This window comes from Schistocerca serialis, chromosome 1 (assembly GCF_023864345.2).
Source record: "Schistocerca serialis cubense isolate TAMUIC-IGC-003099 chromosome 1, iqSchSeri2.2, whole genome shotgun sequence".
In the NCBI taxonomy this organism is placed as follows: domain Eukaryota; kingdom Metazoa; phylum Arthropoda; class Insecta; order Orthoptera; family Acrididae; genus Schistocerca; species Schistocerca serialis.
The window spans coordinates 499,149,261-499,173,837 of NC_064638.1; the positions used below are offsets into that span (position 1 = coordinate 499,149,261).

Here is a 24,577-nt window from a genome sequence, read left to right on the forward strand (position 1 = left end):
ATGTTTCTGGAACCAATGCTGGTTGACATAGAGGAGGCCATTCTGTCTGAGATACCTCATTGTGTTTGAGCTCAGAATATATTATAAGATTTTACAGGAGACGGATGTTGATCACATTGGATGACAGCATTCTTATAGAAGAATTTGACCATTTTCTTCCAACTACTGGGCAAGGAGTTTTGGCTGGGGGATTTGTATGTCATACATTATGTTTAAGAGAGGGACTAACTCAGTGTTTGTGTGTCTATCGACCTGCCAGCGCTTTCGTTTGGTAAGTCACATCATCTTTGTTTTTAGATATATTTTTCCCACGTGGAATGTTTCCCTCTATTATACATATTCTTTACTACTGTTTCTTGTTAACAATATCAGCTTATTCCCAAGAATAAGCAGCTTTCCATCAGGTAATACTTGGCAAAAATCCAACCTGCATTTGAATCAGACTTCCTCAACTCTTGTGCAGGAAAGTGTGCAGTACACTGCTACACCCATTTTCGATAAGCTACCACAAGAATTAAAAAATCTTAGCAGTAACCCACGTGCTTTCATGTCGAAACTGAAGAGTTTCCTCATGGGTCACTCTGTTAAGGAGTTCCTTGAAAAATTAAGCTGATTTTTATGTTATATTGTTGATTGTGTGAACTTAAAACTTATGGCTTGACTTTTTTTGCTTCATAAACATTTTATTTTTATCTGTTATTACTTTTATGCTGTAATATCATGTACTGACATGTTCCATGACCTTGGAGACTTGTCCTCAATTTGGTCCTACAGAACTTGACATGTAAATAAAACAAATAAATAGGTTGGCGGCTATTAAACGAGAAAAGGCAAGTCACCTAGACCTCAGAATGAGAGGGACAGGCCAGTAATACAAATATTTTCTCACAGCCCTAGGGGAGTGCATTTAGATGTTTGAAAGTATGAGCATTTAAAACAAAAAAAGAATACAAGCTTACTTGAAACCTGGCGCAATATTTTGTGCAGCTAGACATGTCTATGCACTGTGTATCAATCAGCTGCAGTAAGTATCTGTCTTTCCACATTTTTGTTTACAATGCAGGGAAATGTAAGGGGAAAATATACTTTTTAAGATTTGTGCAATTCAGCCAGACCGCTGTATTGAAAGAAAGTGGTTGACTCTGTAAAAAGAGAAATTAAGAGAGGCTGATGAAGCATCATTGTGATTGTGAAGTCAACTAATGCTGTACATCAGTAACATTGGTTCCATCGGTTCTAAGTGATCTGCCCCCCGCCCCCGCCCCCCTTTTCTTACCACAACTACTTTTTTTTCTATCTTCAAAGAAGAAACTGATTCTGGAAATTATGAGTATTTTATTTATTTAGCAATATGTGTTTTCACTAGATGCCCTGGGAGTTGTTCTTAAAAGATGATAGTGATAAGCGAACATAATTACCCATCTGATAACAATTCTGGCTGCTCCTTTATGCCAGTAGCACCTTCAAGCACAGCTTTTTCTAACTTTTTGGCAAGTTTTACACATCTCTTCATTAGTTCCTTCACTTCCCTGCGGGTACTTAAGATATCCTGTGCAGAATTCAGTAACTCTGTACCAAGGTGTTTTCCACTCTGAAACTTTTCAACCTGAAATTGATACAACATTTCAATATTTCATCCATTAGTTAATTGCGTTAGTGTGAGATTGACGACCACATAATACAACAAAACAACGGCACATAAAATTTCACTCTGTTTACAATTCCATTTAACAATATAACATGAGGAGGCCAGAAACACTGTGTAAATTAGTATTTTTTCACATGTGCAAGACATTGCTGAAGGTGATGTTCAAATAAAAGAAGCACAGAAAGTTGTGATTGTCTTTCGAGATCTGAGCTGAAACATTTAGATTATAATAATGAAGCATTAACAAACAGTGTGTGGGATTTTATGTAATTATACAGTCTTATCCTTCACACGTGAACAGTGCAAGTGTCAAGAATTATACTGCCAGCACTGATATAGTTCATTTTATTATTACCTATTTTTACGTATTTCACTATAATTACACATTTAATGTATTTTTACTTTATGCTACATAATATTACGTATTACTGCTTTTTTATTCTTCTTCATACTTCCCTACATCCTCAGTAGGAAACTCCACTAGAAAAAGATCCAAAGCTTACATGCTACAAAACTTGAAGACAGGAAACCAACTATCTCTAAAATCATCTTCTACAGCAACATAATTTGGTTAATTGTCCCCTGTCGGATTATGAATTGTGTGCTTCGATGCAATTTTCTACTATTTGGAATTTTAATCTTCAGAAGCAACCCAATACAACAATAGTGCGTGTACCATTGCAGCAGCCGGTATTACGAGTAGCAAAGGCCTTGGTGTGCCATCGATATTGGCAGTGGATTGAAGAAAAGGCAAGTGGCCCAACGTTTTCTGATTACTAGTGCCTTCTATCAATTCAACGCTAGGGAATGCATAAGCCAACAAAAATTTGGCAAACAATGCTTCTTTGGAGTTCATGACTTCGTGTACATGATGCCTCCTGCTGTATCAAAATTACTGTCTATTTCCTACTTAAATCCTACATCTAGGGACAAGCTCTCACGTAGACGTAAGATTTTTCAATGAGAATACAGGCAAAAAATGAAAATGGTGTGCAAGTGTGGAAAAGAAATAACTGAAAAAGTCTCAAAAAACATTTACTGTCAGCCAAACACGTAAAATTAACTGATAATGAACTTTAATCAATCACTACATTCGTTATTTTCATTAAATTTCTATACTTCACAAATCTTATAACAATTTTTCTTCTTAAATGGAACAGACTTTGAGATAATTTACACTCACTCAACTTCGTGATGGCAGTAGGAGAAATAATTTAAGGGGTATAGTAAAGTGAGAAAGGTTGGTTTAATTAGATCAAGTAATATAACAATTGAATCTATCCCTACCAATACAAGCAACTTCAATATCATGGAAGTAGACTGTGTCAGAAATTTTAATAGAAATCTTGGTATTAGTGGCTACAGCAAATTAAAGAAATCAGATTTAATTAGTTTCACTGTGTGGTGCAGGAGTTTCCTTTTTGTAATGAATTATTCCAAAACACTAAATCAAGACCAAAATGTGTACCTAATACAAATTACTTTTAAAGGTTTGATGATGATGTTTCTGAGAAAACTCTACCACTGAGAAAAGAAAAAAAATTGTGAGACTAACTCAAATACATCTATTCAGTAGTCAACTATTTACGCAAGATAGAGAGAGAGAGAGAGAGAGAGAGAGAGAGAGAGAGAGAGACCAAACCATCAAAAAAACGAGAATTATTTGAGACTACAGAATTATGATCAAAATTTAATGAAAAATTTAATGCTTGGTCTGCTGACTCTAAAATTATATTTCATGATACTAATAAATTCGATACCATTACTGAAAAAACAGATCATATAACGAAAGCACTTAATTCTATGGTACAAGTAGCTAAAATAAGAACTAACTTCAGAAAAGGAGATAAGTTGATTATAACAACTGCAAATCCAAAAATGTTTTATCTGATTTCTACAGGATACAAAGCATCAGCTAATACTCGAAAATATGTTCAAGTTTTGCGTGATAAATAAGAGATCTTGTCATCTGCTGAATCTACTGATATAGCAAACATCAAGTTTAGTATTCATGTGTTAGCAATTCTTACAGGCAGCAGAGGTAATAAAATAATAAATTTAGCTGAGACAAAAAGACTACAATGTGTATTACAAGAATTAATAATAATGAAAATCAATGTCCTGGGTAGCAAACAAGCTACAGTTAAAATTAAGAACCAGTTAGGAGAATACAACAAGGCGAATTTACCCTAGATGACATTAAAAATGTTCAGCAACTACTAGATATCCATATAAATGTTGTGTGTGCTGAAAATTTCAATTCAGTTATCTATAGTGGTCCTAAGATAGCAATAAAAATCTATCTGCATAAAAATCAAAATATTTTGATATAATGTTGATGTTTATAAAGGTCAAGAACGTAAATTGATTTGTTTGGGATCTGAATTACGTAAATGTGACTTTGAAATATGTAGAAACAAATAGTAAAAATTAAAAATCGTAAGTATTACATACGACACAGAACACAAAATGGTGGTGTTGTGAAAGAAATTTTGGTGAAGAATATATAGTGAAAGGATGCCAAAATTGTAGTAAAAGTGGTTGTTACATTATAAGATAATACCAAGATTATTGTGTTTTCCAGTGCTGGAAATGTAATAAATAAATAAATAAAATAAAAATAAAAAATAGTTGCAGGTAAAAAGTTTAAATGTAGTAAAAAGGCATACCAATAAGGATTCCTTTTTGTAATACTTACAGATACACGTGGTTTGATTACAAAGTGAAACAAGAAATTGGTATACATATTCCAAATCTAATAATAGATCACAATTTTAATGGTGATACAAATTTAAGACAAATTATGAATTCTGTAGGTGGACGATATCTCATAAATATCAAAAGTATACATTTATAGCTGATGCTCTCAAGGTTATGATTCACAATTCATTCTGAAATACTCTGCTGAAAATACAATAATACCGTAATACCATCTACACAGTAACTAAACTGACGTTATTGGAGATACAGCATTTAGAACAAAAAATTGTAGATAGCAGCAATTTTGTCCAAGGCCCACTTAGTAGCTTCACAGAAAATTTGATTTGAAAGAATTGACATAAGATTACTTCCACATCACTAGCCCTGCTGAATGATTTAATACACGGTTCGCGTACACCAGGTGGCAGACTGCTGTGGAACAGTGAAGGCAAGACAGCTTTCAACAATGTAAAGTCTGCTATGGCCGAATCCACTCTGTTGGTACACACTGCCCCACAAGCGGCACTCACCTTAATGGTTGGTGCATCAGCGACAGTGACAACCTTCGGAATTCTACAGCAAAAAGCTATCTTGTTCACAACAGAACTGGTCTACTTACCACCACGAACTGTATGTGGCATACACTTCAATAAAAAAAAAATTCAGACACATGCTTGAAGGTAGACACTTCACTCTTGTCATGGACCACAAACCGCTCCCAAATGCATTTCTTCAATGCTCGGACAAAGTATCACCATGCCATCTTCGTCATTTAGTCGATTACGAGGCACTAACTGTAGAAAAACAGTCTGTTGGTGAACTCCGAGACGTATTGACCCAGCCATCAAGCCTTCAGCTATGTTGCATTCAAGTGCCTCCAACAAGTGTGGCTTTGGATTGTGATGTATCTCACTGAAGCTACAATCCTTCATGATTCAAGGTTTTCGACAGCCATTGTGTCACAACATGACCTGTCTCACCCTGGTGTTTGTGCTACAGTGCAAATGGTGTAAAAAAAACTTGTGTGTGGAACACTGGCAGCATGACAAGATCACTCGTCATGTTAGTACATCCCTCTGCATCGTCATGTTAGGGCACCACTTGGAACATTTGTTAGTGGTTCGAACATGTTCAACTGACATCAGTGAACTGTTGCCGCTGTCAGAGAGATGTACTTACTGTCTGTCATAGACTGATTAATTCACTGGCCAGAGATATTCGCCATGACTGATATCATTGCCGAGACCACCACCACTACATTTCTAAAGGGATGGATAGCCAGTTTTGATGTACCATTACTCTTCACTACCAACTAGGGCAGGAAATTCGAATCTTTTATTTTCAAGCCACTCGTCACCTTGTTAGGTACAAAATGCATCCGGACAACTGCTTACCACCTAGCTGCAAATGGCTTGACAGAACACTTACACTGTTGGCTCAAAGCATCTCTTTGATGTCACAAGTCACAGTGCTGGAGATTCAGACACTACCGATCATGCTGCCGAACCTCCACACAGCCATAAAAGTCGATCGGAATACAACCACAGCAAAGCTGGGCTATGGACAACCAATTAGACTACCTGGTGAGTTCCTGTGCAGTGTGCTGCACACAATCATCAATGTGTTAGACTTTTTTCAGTGAGTTACACACATAGATGCAACCACTCACGACTATTGCAACAAAAGGATCAAAGTGACTCGTTACCCAATTGTCTTAGCCAATTTGTCGAGCTGCAAACAAGTGTTCGTTACGCACGGCACAGTACGTAAACCTCTACAATCATGTACGATGGACCATATACTGTACTAAGCAGGGACGATAAATCGTTTAGAATGAACGTCATGGGAACACCAACAACAGTTTCCATTGGCCACCTAAAACCTACCTTTAAAACTGCCGATACTTGCGCACACAAATCAGCTAAAACACCATTTATGGACACATCTAAACCACCCACTACCCTGCCATATGCCACCGATAACCTGCCATGGGCATTGAGTTCCACAAGTGACGACACCACAACAGCAACAACAGTTGTCATGAAATTGAGATGCCATATCAAGTTTAATCGCAGATATCGTTAACACTTAGGGAAAAGTGATGTAGTTGCTGTATAGTGTTTGTGCAGTGTAGTGTATTAAGGTGTAGAAGTGTACAAGTTGTACATTTCAATGCAATGTCTTTGATTTTGTGTTAAGTTTTATATATTTATGGCATTGTTGAATTCTGACATTTATAGAGTATTCTCAGATTGCACTGTGTGAACACGCCAGACAATAAATGTTGCTTCGAAGTTACTTTCACACTTGTGCAACAAAGTTAAAGAAAATTATGTATTCAATATGAGGAGAGAAATCAATGAATACTGTAATTGTGATGCAGATACATTGAGAAGACATTGTTTAGATTGGTTGGTTTGGGGGAGGGGACCAAACAGCGTGGTCATCGATCTGATCGGATTAGGGAAGGATGGGGAAGGAAATCAGCTGTGCCCTTTCAAAGGAATCATCCCAGTATTTGCCTGAAGCGATTCAGGAAAATCACAGAAAACCTAAATCAGAATGGTTGTACATGGGTTTGAACTGTCATCCTTTCGAATGCGAGTCCAGTGCGCTAGGTTGTTTGGACTCGTATTGACTTAAGAAAAAAATTCCTGGAGATAACTAATATTGATCCACTCTGTTAATTGCTGGAGTTTGCATGGCTATATACAGACCAAAATATTTGTCCGGCAGAACAATTGCTGTATCAGACAAAGGGGACAAAGAAAATTACAGTTAAGAGTCTACTGCTTGGCTAAACAGTTTAAACAATTATTAAAGAGACTACTGCTTGGCTAAACAGTTTAAACAATTATAATATTCAATGTGCTCTTAATGATGGTGAAGTAGATGGTTTAGATAAAGAAACAAGTACTGTTTATCAATACCATGACTGTTTTTGGCATAATTGCAAAAATATATTATAAAGATGAAATGATTAACAACAAAAATAAAGAGTCAATGGACAAGCGATATTACAGCACCTTAACAAGAAGTAGTGAGATAGCGAAATTCTGGATATAATTTAGTGGAAATGTGATTGGGTAAACTCAACAGAATATGAAAAAAACTAAAGAAATTAAAACAATTACCCAAAGATGTCAAACCACAAAATCCAAGAGATGCTTTTACTGGTGGTTGTACATGGTGTTAAGATGAAAATAAAACATAGTGATGTGCGTACCCTCTACCAACTGTATGATATTATAAGTATTATCCTGAATGACATTCAACAAAAATATATAGACCAAGGCATTAATGTCAAAAATAGTACAGATTTTTAAAATGTAAGGTGTTACCAGCTACAGGATTGTATAATCCAGTTTTACCAGTACAGATAAAGATCAATAAAAATCAAAAACTGTCATTTCCTTATTGGAACATGGACAACTGATGAAGGAAAGGAAGCTGTGGAAAAAGAATACAAAATTTTAGATGTCAATGAAGTATAGAATTTTAGAAATAAAAGAAACATATTGCCTAAAAATTATGTAAAATACTTTAAGAAAATAAAATTAGAAGCCAGTCCACATGATTTTAAAACCAATGAGATGTATATCAAAAGAGTTAAAGAATAATTAGATATTTTATTAGGATCCGATAAGAGAAAAGGGATCCAGGAAAATATGCTGTTGCTGAGATATGTCTAAATTAATTATGGGGAAAATTTGCACAATGACAAATTATGAATAAAACTGAGTATGTTACAGATTTGCACCAGTTGTGTGTGATGATACTGGATGATTGATTAGATAATATAGATAAACATTTTATTAATGAGAATATGGTTCAAATGAAGTATAATTTCTAAGAATATTATGTAAAAAATAACAATGCTACAATTAATTTTTATTGCTGCATTCACTACATCAAATCCAAGATTGGGTTGCATATATGTTAGATAAGCTGGAAGAATCTGAACAGTTTTCGGGTATCCGACCAGGTAGCATTGTAATTTGTGGAGAAATTACGGCGCTACCCGGTCGGATACCCGAGCACTGTTCAAATTGGAAATACGCCGGGAAAACTTCAATCACTGGAAGAATCTGTTGTATATTTTGATACGGATAGTATAGTATAGTATATATTGATGATGGTAAAAATACTGCAGAAACACAATGTATGTTAGGTTAATGGATTGATGTGTTACGAAATAATTGGATTAGTGATTGGTCTTCAACTGAACCTGAAAGTTACTATTTTGAGAAAAATGATAAAAATACTGTTAGGATGATAAATGGATATACTTTCAACTATAGGAATATTCAAAAGCTAAATCGCAAATCTATGATAAGATTAACTGAGAGTGAAGTGAAAAAAAGATACGATAAATGGAGAGGTAAAAACAAAAAAATTCATCAAAAGCAAGTTAACAAAGAATTTTCATACCAATGTGATAAAAGAGTGGTTCTAGAAAATTATGATACAGTGCCATATTGTATTAAAATAAATTTTCTATATCTTCTCATTTACAAATGAAATCTATATCAGGTATTTCATTATAACAATAGAATAATGTTTTTATTGTATTCTGTTTTCTAAATCTATTTCCTCTCTAGATTTCTCTAATTTCAAGAATAATGAAAAATATCAAAATCAGAAAATAAGAAACCTGATTTTTTTTTCATATATCAGGTCTTACTAAATATAAGTAACAACCTCTTTCCTCTTTATCTAATATTTCTTGAATAAAGTTATAATTATTATACAAATATTCATATCTGGCATACAGGTACTGAATTATTATACAAATATTCATATCTGGCATACAGGTACTGTTCAGTTACTCTTAACCTTTTTTCATTCTTTTAAGCATTTTTTCTGTTCTTCATGAAAAATAAGAAATTTTTTCCTTAATTAACTCAATAGTTTGAGTAGTACTGTTTTTGCTATTGCTGTTGTCCATTTAAAACATCTAATTTTTTTTAAATCTTAGTAAAAATTTTTATCTAAATAAATGGAGGTTCTACTCAAGCAGCTCAACAATACTACCAAATCTGATTTGTTGTTGTTCATTTGAAACTTTTTTTATTTTAGTATAAAATTTTATTTAAATAAATGGATGTTCTACTAAAGAAGCTCAACAATACTGGCAACTCTGATTTGTGTAGAAAAGTTATTGAGCTAGAAGTAAATGACAGGATGCGGACATTTAAATACTAGATATGGTGAAAAAATTTGTATGTAGCTTGATAATAAATTTAAAATCATTTTTCCAAACAGATATCATACATTAATTACTGGTAGGCATCTTCAGCTTTTTGAAGAAGGAAATATTAAGCTGAGATACAACGGAATGAAGAAACAAAAATAATGATAATGAATTTCATAGTCTAGAATTTCTAGTTTAATTTTTGAACTTCATTAATACACAGCCTTGCACACTAAATAATATACATTTTATTTTTTTTACTTTGATGCCCTGTGCCAATGCCTGGTTCACAGAAAGTGCAAAAATTATTGTACCCGACCTTCAGTCATCATTGTTAAGGAAGCAAAATACAAAATGATACTTGTTATATACAGGACCAGTTATTATATTGTGGATAACCAATCCAGGAGCATACTTGCTGTGATACTCATGAACCGACAGGATTAAGGGATTATACCCACATACAATTTGGAGGGAATATTGTGTTTGAAGAAACTGATTAGTCATCAATTAAGATTTTGTGTCATGTCATGAGTAGGGTTAACTGTTTCTTCATAATTTCTATTGTGATACTTCTGTGGATAAATGTAAGCAATATAAGTGTAGAAAAAAACAAATACATGTTTGTCAAATAACTTAGCTTTTGTTTGATAGTATACAAAAGAGGACATATATGTTTTTATTCATGTAACTAATCACATTTCTTTCTGATTGTTCAAATAATTATTATGAATCCATAGATTGTCTTAACAATGTTTCATTAAATAAGCTTCATTAACAACAAATAAAATGATTCTAGTATATGTAAGATTTGAAGCCATTCAATTTCTTCCCATCTGTTATTCAAATGAAAGTTCATAAGCTCAATTAGTTAAGTGAGTTTCAAAGGTCATAATCATAATTCCTTATCAGAACCTGATGTAGACGAGTGCAATTACTCCAGTGGGAGGATACTTTAAGAGATAGCTTCTTTACAAGTAAGGTGACCAATAGTTGTAGACATTACTGAGATGGTACTGGTGAGATACTTGCATTGGTTAATGGGTGGTGCATTGCACTCTAAGTGTAATCCTACTATGGAGCCACCTATTCTGTTTCGGTTATTGATTCTGGGTGTAGTTCAGCAGAATGGTTGGAGTGGTAATATCTTATCCACGTAAAATTATAGTTGTGCTTATGGAACTTTATAAACACTGAAGGCCATTGTCAAGTGACAGATGAACTTATGTTGGTCTGCTATAATCTGTGATACGTGAAGTATTGATGGACCAGAGGTGTCTCATAATTTGAGTATTTTGTGGTGTGCACAATGAATGCAAATCCTTGTTAAGTACAATGGAATGATGCTTGTTGCTAAGTACAATGGAATGATGCTAGACAATTGGCATCCTCAAACTCCATTGTTATCGTTGTTTCTTGTAGCAGTGTGTGGACCAAATTCCTTCATATAATGCAACCATTTTTGAATGAGAGACACTCACTCAGCAACTGTGCAATACGTTCATCCACTAGTTTGACCATGGGATGTACTCCTGACAAAATAGTCTTGACTTCTCAATGAACTGCACATTTCAAGCCTGATCTGAAATTTCAGCTTTGTACTTACATCATAAAGTAAAATGAATTCAGACCCAGCTAACTAATACTTCTATTTCTTTCGGCGGTGGAATGTTTCATGTATGCATGCAGTCACTGCAGGCATGGCACCATGCAGTCACCACCTGTATCTTACAAACAGATCCACAGACAGGATATCAATTTCTTGGCTAATGCCAGTTGGTGTGGCAGTAATAATCACTGTCCCCGTTTGTAGCCCTTTGGTTACCATCAAAATTTGGTAAATATTCCCTCTCACTAGCTTAACACTCCACTAACGCAGAGCAATCAAGCACTGTAAACAGTAATTAACTGCTCAATCCTTCTTGTCTCTGTAAGTCCACCTTCATACAAGATGGCTGCTGTACTTCAGTTGTTCAATATAAAATGTCAAATATGCCATCTTCCAGCCTTCCAAGCAATGCATCGACAAGTGATGATAGAAGGGATCGCTGTGTTAAGAAGAAATCTACGGAAACCAGTCACTGAATGCTGGCCCCTATTTTGACTAGACCAGAGGTGGAATCCTTCCTATATGTCACGAATAAAATAAAAGTGGAAATTTGAATGGCTGAAAGTGTTTTAATTTGGGATTTTAATCCTTCCTGTGTCTAGAGTTGGTGTTTTGACTTGCAGAATTGCAATTCTGCACGTGTTTGTGTCCACGGTGTTTCCCATCACCTAAAGACATCAAAATACCCACCAATTACTAACACAATACACTGATTTAATACATCTATACGACCATATGTTTTACAAGTGGTGAATTACCCCCTCTTGCTCTCGTACTCTCCTCATGATGCACGAAGCTTTGTTTGTCCCAGTCGTAAACAGTTTGTTGTACTCTGTGCCACAACCTATTTTCAATAGTTTTGATGTGCCATCAGTCTACATTCATGTCTCAGTCTTATCAGATCATCACAGCTCAGGTGGATTCTTGTTTGACATTTATTCTTGGGACATAGTTACACCAACTGTTAAGCTCTCTGCTCATTTAACCTATTCCCACAATGGTTGTCTTAAGCCTGTTATACTATACCAGTCTGAAGTACCTAATGGGTTACCACACCCATACAGCCTGCTGGTGCTATCCAATAACTCTATGCTAGAATGTGTGCAATGTTTTTTGGTCACTAGCTGTGCAGAAGGGGTGGTAGGGGAGGTAGGGGGATCCTTTGCGGACAGGACAACGGAGTAGTGGAGGTTCTACAGTGTAAGCCTTTGCATACACATGCATCTCACAAAACTTGTAGGCTACAGCTAGCAAGTTTGCAAACAACTGTACTAACAGGTTATGCCAGTATGACAAATAATTTGACAAGTCAACCATTTACTATCAGAAACACAATGGGTACAGATTTATGCCGAAACTGGAACAGAGAGTGCGATTTTTTTTCCCCCACCTATCTTGCACATCTTTTTTTCTTCCTCTTGTCGCCACATTAAAATTAGCATCTTTTCACAAAACACTGAGGTGGCATTTACACAATTTCACCTCACTAGCATGCTAATGCAGCTGTAATTGCGACAGAATTCAGAAGCAGTCTACTATTAATCAAACAATTGAGGACAAGTGAACGCCAATAACTTATGAAAAGCTCACGCCTGGTATAAAAATAAAAGACTGATTCCTTCCTTTCCATCCATCCAGCATTTCACCAGCTACCAATAGCCCTTCAAAGAATTACATTATTTCACTAGAAAAATCTGTAGTCTTGAATATTTTGCAGTAGATAAGAAAGTTTCACATATTAGCTACGTGGCAAAATACTCTCTGCTTTGCACGCTATCGTTTATCACAAATTTGTTTCTGAATCTCAAATCATTTATGAGTTCTGAAGGATGACATGAGTATTTCACTCCCACTCTCATTTAGACAGACAATCTTAAGTGAGTGCAATAAATAAAATCCATTTTCTTGAGATTGGTGATAGATATAGATCTCATGTCAAGTTCATGGAAAAATTCAATTTGTTAGCTGCATTTCGTATGCAGCAATACATAACCTAACATGCACCAAATGCAAACTCATAGTGACACATATTTTTCATTGCAAAGTATCCAACTTTAGCACACTTCATTATCAGATGTAGAAATATCACAAAGAACTATGATTGTCAATAAAATGATAAGGCATGCCACCATGAAACTGAAAAATGAGGATACGAGATGTGTGAGAATTTTTTTAATGAATAATTTCTTTAAAATAGTTTTGAGATAGATTGCTGTGCCACTACTGTGCACACACCTCGATTCCCGCGGTGGAAGCTCACAGTTCAGTAGGCTATAAAGGGTGGACGTGCCCAGCATTGAAAATGAGAAATTGTTTCTGCACACTGGCCAGATAATCCCGTGTGAGCTTTATGTCTGCTCTGGCTTGAATTATTATTTTCTTTGTTGTATGGACAATATATACTCATGTCCACTGTAAATGTTTTAAACCATGACCTCCAGTAATACCCAAGAAACAGACATTGGGTGAGTAACATGACTAATGCCCTCGCCACACATCAGGCACAGCCCTCCTTTATGTTAAGCTGCATAGATTAATTGTTTGCATCACTGCAGTCATGTTCCTTTTACATGGTCACATTTTGTGTTTTGTCATGGGGTAATGCACAGTCACTGCAGCAAATAATTGCGTATCAAGAATTATTTGTACTCAAAATTTAAAATTCAAATGTTCAAATGTGTGTGAAATCTTATGGGACTTAACTGCTAAGGTCATCAGTCCCTAAGCTTACACACTACTTAACCTAAATTATCCTACGGACAAACACACACACCCATGCCCGAGGGAGGACTCGAACCTCCGCCGGGACCAGCCGAACAGTCCATGACTGCAGCGCCTTAGACCGCTCGGCTAATCCAGCGCGGCCAAAATTTAAAAGTTGTGCATATTAGGCACAAGTGTTAGTTTGGAACTTTTATTGGGAAATGTGTATGATTGATTATTATTTGTAAATCAAAGATACAGAGATTGCCCAACTGTCTTTATCTGTTGAAGAAAACCTGTTATGTGGCTACTAAAAACTGTGCTACTGTTACTTGTAAACAGCCCATGTATACTGACGATCTTCCTTGGTCCTCCACTCATGTGAGCCCCATTCCTGAGAGTTACAGTTGCCTGTAATCTGAGGCCTACCCACTGAGCCTGCCGACCACCCTATGGCAGCATCAGCCCCGTTGGTTTTGACTGCACTCCTACGTCACTGCATCCATGCCCTGCAGCACGCTGCTCTCACCCACTGTCAGGCTGAGTGTCTTGAAAGCGCCCTCCCACAATCCTCCAACTACAACCACAGTTGTCTTCCTGACACCATGCCCACTCTGACGGTGTTGCATCAGCAATCCCATATCAAGATAAAACTTACAGGGTCACTTCTCTTTAATTTTGCTTACTTTTGCAACTAGTCCTATGTGGTCATTATACATCTATACAGCCTTCACAAATCTCAAAACCAAATTAACTTTGTTCCAATCTTTCATTCCTGATTTTCTTTCATATGATTGGGTACAGGACTTCCTTGCAGCTATAACTCAACACGACAACTGATTTAAGGAATGGCAGTTGACTTTCTGACGAGACAGCGACCAAGCATGGGCTGGCATAGCATTGGATGTTTTGCATAATACTACACTCAGTCCACATAGACATCATCTCACAGTAATACTACTGGCGAGGATGCCATGTTTCCGTACCACTGCCGGAAGGATGCCCACTGAAGCACCCTCTGCCCACCAATGGGAGGAAAGGTATCAGTCATGTGGAGCTTACCAGGCAGGTTGGTGAGAGAGCATCAGTATTCAGTGCGCTCTCGCCCAAGACGAGATGTGGCCAATAGTACCTCTCAATTTAACTGTGTCGATCTCCCATTGCTGTAACAAGTTTGAGTTTGCCGTAGCCCTTAGGTGTACACTTTTGGAGAAGGATTGCAATCAGTCTCTTTCTTTTGATGAAGTTTTCTCCTAACACAACCATTTTACAGTCATTTCCCATCATGACCTAATCCCGCACTTACAATACTGGCTTAACAAGTATCAGGCCTGATTTATGATTGGATACAGGACTTCCTTGCAGGTATAGCTCAACATGACAACCGATGTAGGGACTGGTAGTTGACTCTGGACACAAATTATTGCAGCACATTGTGCATAAATAGGTGAAGAGATCCACTACTGTTTGATTACACTACTGGCAACAAATCACTGAAAACAGCAATTACCGTACAATACCTTTGAGTGAACTATCAGAGTGACCTAAAGTACAATGACCGCACAAGCCAGATTGAGATTCATTGGGAGAATCTTAAAGACATGAAATCCATCTGTGAAATAAATGGCTTACAAAACATTCATTCAAATGGTTCTTGAGTATTCTTCGTCAATCTGGGGTCCTTACCAAGAAGGATTAATAGAAGAGATAGATAAGATCAGTAGGATTAATAGAAGAGATAGATAAGATCTGCAAAGAACAGTGTGATTCGTCATGTGGTCATGTTCTCAGCATGAGAGCATTACAAAGATACTCAACATACTCAGTGACAGACACTATCAGATATGAACTGTGCATCATGAAGAGATGTACTGTTTGAATTTTGAGAGCATATGTTCCAAAATAGTCGGGCAACATATTAGCTCCCTCCTCCATACTTCTCACGAAATGATGAACATGAGAAAATCAGAGAAATTGGAGGTCATGTGGGAATTAACAGACAATCATTCTTCTCAGACATCATTTTAGAATGTAACAGGTATGGGGAGAAAAGGTATTGGATCAGAAGTACCCTCTGCCACATACTATAAGGTGGATGGAGGAGTAGGGATGTAAATGTTGTTGTCCCCCAATTACATTTGTCTTCCTGAAACATTTACATGTTTTTAGGTGCTTGATAACGGCGTAAATGCTAAAACTGCAACAGCAAAAATAAAAAGAAATACTACATCCTTACAAAAATTAAACACGGCTGTGCACCCATTTTTCAGGGAGTTGAGTAACACAAAATCATGAACACAGAAGTGTTGTTAACACAATGTTCTTTTCTCTGTAATTATCTTCTTTTCAAACATTAAGAGGTTCAGACATCATCCTAACTGCACTTTTATTATTCAAGCTCACAAAACATTTTACATAGATGTTGCACAGTAAACAGAATCATAAATAAATATATAATATGCTTTTGGAGAAAAATCTTGTACCATTATGGTAATTCAACAAATAGTAAAAGACATTTCTAGTCAACATTGGTTGAACATCAGAGAAAAACTAAAAGGTAAAATAACTACTTAAGGATCAAACAAATATTAAAACAATTAAACTTACAAGATCACTCCAACTACTGAAAGGGCGCTGCTCAATAATTGCCTCTGCCTTCTTCTGCGAACAGTATGACATAGCTTTCAGTTCAGGAATTGTTGCCGTTGACAAAAACTCCAGGACTTTCTTCTTGTCATGGTTACTCACATCAGTTGTTTCAGTTTCAGAATCATCACTGTCAATGAGAATGTGTAAAACTATTAGTGGAAGCAAATGATTTTCATTAACATTGCACCTAACCCAACATCATTAATTGTATATTATACATTTCCCTGCCAGAGCAGCTTTAAGACATAAATACTGTGTTGTAACAATATCATTGGCTAACCTAGTCTGTGGAATTTTAGTAAGACTTAACAGAAGTGATAACTGCTTTAGCAGTGACCATAACACAGTTTCACTTTATTGCCCACACCTTAAACAGCAGATTTTTAAGTGAATGCACTCAGCACAAAGCAACCCATGCGACAAAGCACTTGCAACGCGTACAGTGGTGCCCTCAATTACAGTGCTTGGCCTGTATTCAGAAACCCTCACAGACCAATTCACTTCACTTCATACTGTCCAGCATCAGTGTGACATCTGATATAGACAAGGTGTGCCATGGACTTGGATTTTGCCAGACTGACTGGGAGATTGTGTATTCTGCATATGACGAATAGGCTGTGAATTTCTAGGTTCCCTGGTTAAACTAGCTTCTTCTATTTTGGCTCTACTGAACTTTGATTCCGCTCAGAAGGTTACGATCTTACTGGACTGTGTTCCAGTTGTAAATAAACCAGAATAAACACCAAGTAGTGTAAATACTTCAGAACTGATCAGTCTCATATTTCTAATAAGTATATTAAAGAATTCATTGCTTCAGCCTTCTACACAATATTCCAAAACACTATGTGAATAATACATGTTTCAATGTTACTAAGACACTGCTCTCAGTTCTTTTCTGGTGGTTTTCTGCAGCTAGCAGAATCTCTCTCTCTACCTCCCTTCCAGTATTAATTCTGATAGTAATGTTGTATCAAGCAATCCATTCCTGTGGCGCAAATGAGAAAACTTAACACACAAATATTCAAATTAAATAACCTTAAAATGCCACTTAAAATAAATAAATAAATAAAATGCTGGAAAAAATTAACCTTCCTACATCCATGAATTTTTTTCCCCTACTGAGAACCATGGGTTCACAAAGACTCCAAGTAATTTACACAGGCAGTATTTTAACAAACTAACATATGAACAGCTGTTCAGCTTAACAGTCATCATAAATGTTAGATTCAAGAAACAAAAGTAAATTTAGACTGGGGTCATACTGGGATACTCAGTATGAGGAAGCATGAATTAATTTCAATGTGTTGTACATATAAAACTGAACAAATCATCACTGGATGACCACAGTGGCACTAGAAGTGTTAAACTGTAGGAAATTACTCATCTAGAACAACAATATGTACAGGACAGATTGCTACTCACCACTGAGTCACAGCATGGCACAATGAAAAAGTGCTAGAGAGAAAGACTGTCTCAAGGCTAGCGTTGTCTTTTTCACTGTGACTCAAAGCAAGCTGCAATCTGTCTTTTCTGTACTTCTGTTATTCCATCCTAGACTTTCCTTTGTTTGACTCATCTAGGGAACCATTACAATACACAGTAGACACCAGAACAGTACAAACATCTTACCTATCAAATAACCTTCTCTTGAATGGCTGGGCATCTTCATCATCAACATCAGATGTCCTGTCTTCAATATCCCTATAGTTTTTCTTTGCTGAGAATGAAAATAACCATTCAATATGTTAATAATCAAAACATGTAAATAAGTCCTCTTTAATAAACTAGTTTCATCATTTTATTTGTTTATTTATTTATTTCATGTTCCATAGATACAGGTACTGAGTAAATTGCAAGGATACAGAATGTGTCAGATTGTATATGTTTCAAATATCCCTTGCATAAATACTATAACAGATACAATATAAAAAAGGTGTCAAATAAGGAACATATATCCGGTTACCAGAATATTGTGGTACACTGAGGCAGGATCAGATATAGGCTAATTTACATAAATGCAATAAAAGGTACAATGGAGATATCACATAAAAAAGATATATCCAATCAACAGAATATAGAGTTCCACTTAGGATAGGTCTGTAACATACAGAGGAAGCAAAAATAAGCTGAATAACGCAATAAATACAAACACGAATGCAGAAAACCAAATTATTATATATATCTATGATACTGAGATTAAAAGTATTTGAAAAATAGTTATAAATTTAGTGGTGGTATCATTTTCTCTCATAAATTCATCGACCGTATAAAAAAATTTCTCCATTAGGTACTCTTTCAGGATTCATCTGAATTTTGGTAATTATTTGTGCAGACATTTGATGTGTGGTGGGAGTGCATTAACAGCTTAATGCCAGAGTAATAAGCTCTTTTTTGCACCAGATTTAGACTTTTCAATTCAATGTGTAGACTGTTTTTCATTCTTGTGTTGTAGTCATGACTAGACTTTTCAATTCAATGTGTAGACTGTTTTTTATTCATGTGTTGTAGCCATGATATTCACTGTTGTATTTGTATACAGCAAAGGTTTTACAGTCACGGCCGGCAAGGAAAAAATATACTGTGAGGACACCACTTATTGTTCTGGTGCCCCCCCCCCCTTTTTTTGGGGGGGGGGGGCAGTGAAATTTTTTTTCTTTTTTCTTTTTCTGCAAGAGGTTGGTTCTCCCAGGATACGATACTACAAGACATTATTGAATGAAAGTAGACAAAATAGGAAGCCTTAATGGCATCCACTTCACACACAGACGCAATAATTCATATTGTATATATTGCTGAGCTAAATCTTTTATAGAGATGAAGATGAAGGATGTGGGTAGACCAATTACATTTGCTGTCTATGAATGCACCCAGGAATTTTGTATCCTCAAGTTTTTGTGTTGGTTGACCTCTACACTTTATGTTAATTTTGTCAAGATTTCTTTGTGGCATGTGGACCCTAATGGGTTTATCTGTGTGGAGTGAGAGACCATTTGCAGAAAACCAATTTAAAACTTCAGAGAAAACTTTGTTTGTAGTTTGGTCAAGATTGTTGTCAGACAATTCATCAATGAGAATTTATGTATCACCTGCAAAAAAGAGTAAAATTACTCTTTGTACTGGAACAAAGAGGAAAGTCATTATTGAAAGTAAGAAATAGCAGCGGACCTAAAATTGAGACTCGGAGCACACCACAACCTCTCATGTGGACCCTAATGGGTTTATCTGTGTGGAGTGAGAGACCATTTGCAGAAAACCAATTTAAAACTTCAGAGAAAACTTTGTTTGTAGTTTGGTCAAGATTGTTGTCAGACAATTCATCAATGAGAATTTATGTATCACCTGCAAAAAAGAGTAAAATTACTCTTTGTACTGGAACAAAGAGGAAAGTCATTATTGAAAGTAAGAAATAGCAGCGGACCTAAAATTGAGACTCGGAGCACACCACAACCTACGGTATCCAATTCCGATGCAAAAGGTTCTCTTGAAGAGCCATTCAGCATCATGGTCTGCTTTCAGTCCTTTAGCTATGACTGAAGCCGCAAACCAACAGTATCACCTAGACCATAATATTCTGCCTTTTTCAAGGAATTTGGTGGTTTACGCATTCGAAGGCTTTCAACCAAAAATACCTAGTGGAGACATTATTATGTTAACAGCCCACAAAACTTGATTACTAAAGGAGAATTGATCAGTACAAAACCCAGCACAAAACTCATATTCGGGATATTGTGGAGATTAAGATGGCTGATGATCAATTTGCGCACAAGTTTTTCAAGAATTTTTGGAAATATAGTTAACAGGGAAAATGGGGAGTAGTTAGTGACTGTTTTTGTCACCTTTTTTAAAGAGAGGTATCCTGACAGCCACTTTTAGTCTATCAGGTGCAATTCCTTCTTGCAAAGATGCATTGAGTATGTTGCATAAGACTGGATTTATATATTTATAACAATATCACCCCCCCCCCCCCCCTCCCGAACCATGGATCTTGCTGTTTGTGGGGAGGCTTGCGTGCCTCAGTGATACAGATAGCCGTACCGTAGGTGCAACCACAACAGAGGGGTATCTGTTGAGAGGCCAGACAAACATGTAGTTCCTGAAGAGGGGCAGCAGCCTTTTCAGTAGTTCCCGGGGCAACAGTCTGGACGATTGACTGATCTGGCCTTGTAACACTAACCAAAACGGCCTTGCTGTGCTGGTACTGGGAACGGCTGAAAGCAAGGGGCAACTACAGCCGTAATTTTTCCCAAGGGCATGCAATTTTACTGTATGGTTAAATGATGATGGCGTCCCCTTGGGTAAAATAGCCTCCCATTCAGATCTCCAGGCAGGGACTACTCAGGTGGACGTTGTTATGAGGAGAAAGAAACCTGGTGTTCTATGGGTCGGAGCGTGGAATATCAGATCCATTAACAGAGCAGGTAGGTTAGAAAATTTAAAAAGGGAAATAGATGGGTTAAAGTTACATATAGTGGGAATTAGTGAAGTTTGGTGGCAGGAGGAACAAGACTTCTGGTCACATGAATACAGGGTTATAAATACAAAATCAAATTGGGGTAGTGCAGGAGTAGGTTTAATAATGAATTTAAAAAATAGGAATGTGAGGAAACTACTACAAACAGCGTAGTAAATGCATTATAAAAGGCCAAGTTCAATACGAAGCCCACACCTACCAAAGTAGTACAAGTTTATATGCCAACTAGCACCGCAGATGATGAAGAGATTGATGAAATGTATGATGAGATAAAACAAATTATTCAAATAGTGAAGGGAGACGAAAATTTAATAGTCATGGGTGACTGGAATTCGATAGTAGGAAAAGGAAGAGAAGGAAACGTAGTAGGTGAATATGGAATGGGGGTATGAAATGAAAGAGGAAGCCGCCTGGTAGAATTTGGCACAGAGCATGACTTAATCATAGCTAATACTTGGTTCAAGAATCATGAAAGAATGTTGTATACATGGAACAAGCCTGGAGATACTGGAAGGTTTCAGATAGATTATATAACGGTAAGACAGAGATTTAGGAACCAGATTTTGAATTGTAAGACATTTCCTGGGGCAAATGTGGACTCTGACCACAATCTACTGGTTATGAAATGTAGATTAAAATTGAAGAAACTGCAAAAATGTGGGAATTTAAGGAGATGTGACCAGGATAAACTGACAGAACCAGAGGTTGTACAGTGTTTCAGAGAGAGCATTAAGGAACAATTGACAAGAATGGGGGAAAGAAATACAGTAGAAGATGAATGGTTAGCTTTGCGAGATGAAATAGTGAAGGCAGCAGAAGATCAAGTAGGTAAAAAGACGAGGGCTAGTAGAAATCCTTGGGTAACAGAAGAGATATTGAATTTAATTGATGAAATGAGAAAATACAAAAATGCAGTAAATGAAGCAGGCAAAAAGGAATACAAACGTCTCAAAAATGAGACTGACAGGAAGTGGAAAATAGCTAAGCAAGGATGGCTAGAGGATAAATGTAAGGATGCAGAGGCGTGTATCACTAGGGATAAGATAGATACCGCCTACAGGAAAATTTGAGAGACTTTTGGAGAAAAGAGAACCACTTGCATGAATATCAAGAGCTCAAATGGAAAGCCAGTTCTAAGCAAAGTAGAGAAAGCAGAAAGGCGGAAGGAGTATTTAGAGGGTCTATACAAGGGCTAAGTTCTTGAGGACAATATTATGGAAATGGAAGACCATGTAAATGAAGATGAAATGGGAGATATGCTACTGCGTGAAGAGTTTGACAGAGCACTGAAAGACCTAAGTCGAAACAAGGCACCGGGAGTAGACAACATTCCATTAGAACTACGGACAGCCTTGGGAGAGCCAGTCTTGACAAAACTTTACCATCTGGTGAGCAAGATGTATGAGACAGGCAAAATACCCCCACAGACTTCAAGAAGAATATAATAATAATAATTCCAATTCCAAAGAAAGCAGGTGTTGACAGATGTGAAAATTACTGAACTATCAGTTTAATAAGCCACTGCTGCAAAATACTAACACGAATTCTTTACAGACGAATGGAAAAACTGGTGGAAGCTGACCTCGGGGATGATCAGTTTGGATTCCATAGAAATGTTGGAAAACATGAGGAAATACTGACCCTATGACTTATCTTAGAAAATACATTAAGGAAAGGCAAGCCTTCGTTTCTAGCATTTGTAGACTTAGAGAAAGCTTTTGACAATGTTGACTGGAATACTCTCTTTCATATTCTGAAGGTGGCAGGGGTAAAATACACGGAGCAAAATGCTGTTTACAATTTGTACAAAAACCAGAAGGCAGTTATAAGAGTCGAGGGGCATGAAAGGGAAGCAGTGGTTGGGAAGGGAGTGAGACAGAGTTGTAGCCTATCCCCGATGTTATTCAATCTGTATATTGAGCAAACAGTAGGAAACAAAAGAAAAATTCGGAGTAGGAATTAAAATCCATGGAGAAGAAATAAAAATTTTGAGGTTCGCCGATGACACTGTTATTCTGTCAGAGACAGCAAAGGACTTGGAAGAGCAGCTGAACGGAATGGACACGTCTTGAAAGGAGGATATAAGATGAAAGCAAAATGAGGATAATGGTATGTAGTCGAATTAAATCGGGTGATGCTGCGGGAATTAGATTAGGAAATGAGACGCTTAAAGTAGTAAATGAGTTTTGCTATTTGGGGAGCAAAATAACTAATGATGGTTGAAGTAGAGAGGATACAAAATGTAGACTGGCAATGGCAAGGAAAGCGTTTCTGAAGAAGAGAAATTTGTTAACATCGAGTATAAATATAAGTGTCAGGAAGTCGTTTCTTAAAGTATTTGTATGGAGTGTAGCCATGTATGGAAGTGAAACATGGACGATAAATAGTTTGGACAAGAAGAGACTAGAAGTTTTCGAAATGTGGTGCTACAGAAGAATGCTGAAGATTAGATGGGTATATCACATAAATAATGAGGAGGTATTGACTATAATATGGGAGAAGAGAAATTTGTGGCACAACTTGACTAGAAGAAGCGATCGGTTGGTAGGAAATATTCTGAGGCATCAAAGGATCACCAATTTAGTATTGGAGGGCAGTGAAGAGGGTAAAAGTGTAGAGGGAGACCAAGAGATGAATACACTAAACAGATTCAGAAGGATGTTGGTTGCAGTAGGTACTGGGAGATGAAGAAGCTTCCACAGGATAGAGTAGCATGGCAAGCTGCATCAAACCGGTTTCTGGACTGAAGACCACAACAACAAAAACAACAACAACAACAACATTTCAGTATTTTACTAGAAATATTGTCTGCACCAACAATTTTTTATTTTTTAATGAATTGATTATTCTTTCAATATCAATTAATGTGCCTATTTTTTAATGAACTGCTTATTCTTTCAATATCATTTAATGTACTAAAGATAAGGATGTCTATGGAGTCCTGTTGCAGATAGCTTTCTGTAGAAGAGCTATTGCTTCGTCCACAGATCCTTTACAGACTACCTTCTCTGCTGTTGACAGAAAATGTTTGCTCAATAATTCTGCAACTATTTCAGGTTTCTTTATAATACTGCCACCTTGTTTGGTTTTAATTTCTATCTGTGTCCTGTCCCCTGCTTCCTGCCATTTTCTTTCTTTTCACATTCTAAATTGCTTTTTAGTTTGTTTTCTGATGTCTCCATTTAAGTTGTTATGCACATACTCTCAGATTTAGTTATAACCTTCTTTAGAATCCTACACTAAACTATTGTAATGTTGCTGTTTCTTTGAGTCATTACAGGTTCTGAGAGAACTATATACCATCCTTTTTTTCTGCAGGATGTTTTTATTCATGCAGTAAGCCACCTTTCTTGTCAGTGGTTACATGGTTGTTTGTAATTATTTTTTGGGGAAGCAAGCTTCAGAGTGAGATCTAAGTTCACTTACAAACATATTCGTTTTATTCTCAACTGTTCCACTGAAAAATGGACTCCAATCTATCCCCTGGAGTCTGCAGTTGAAATTTTTAAGGGACTCATCATTTATTATCCTAAAAGATTTCCAAGAACGGTCAGACTTGTTGAACAAATTGACGTCGTGAAGATAAGCAACTCACCACCATGG

At 36.6% G+C, this 24,577-nt stretch overlaps 1 protein-coding gene across 3 annotated transcripts in view; it reads right to left on the bottom strand.

Moving 5' to 3' along the window:
• LOC126474037 (SWI/SNF-related matrix-associated actin-dependent regulator of chromatin subfamily A containing DEAD/H box 1 homolog) overlaps positions 1–24,577 on the bottom strand; it is a 182,422-nt gene that overhangs the window by 79,645 nt on the left and 78,200 nt on the right. For all 3 annotated transcript variants that reach the window (XM_050101456.1, XM_050101462.1, XM_050101448.1), the window contains exons 5-7: positions 18,133–18,220; positions 16,462–16,630; positions 1,419–1,606 (exon numbers count right to left, since the gene is read on the bottom strand). In XM_050101456.1, the coding sequence (XP_049957413.1) occupies positions 1,419–1,606; positions 16,462–16,630; positions 18,133–18,220 (445 nt within the window). The remainder of the gene's footprint in view (positions 1–1,418; positions 1,607–16,461; positions 16,631–18,132; positions 18,221–24,577) is intronic.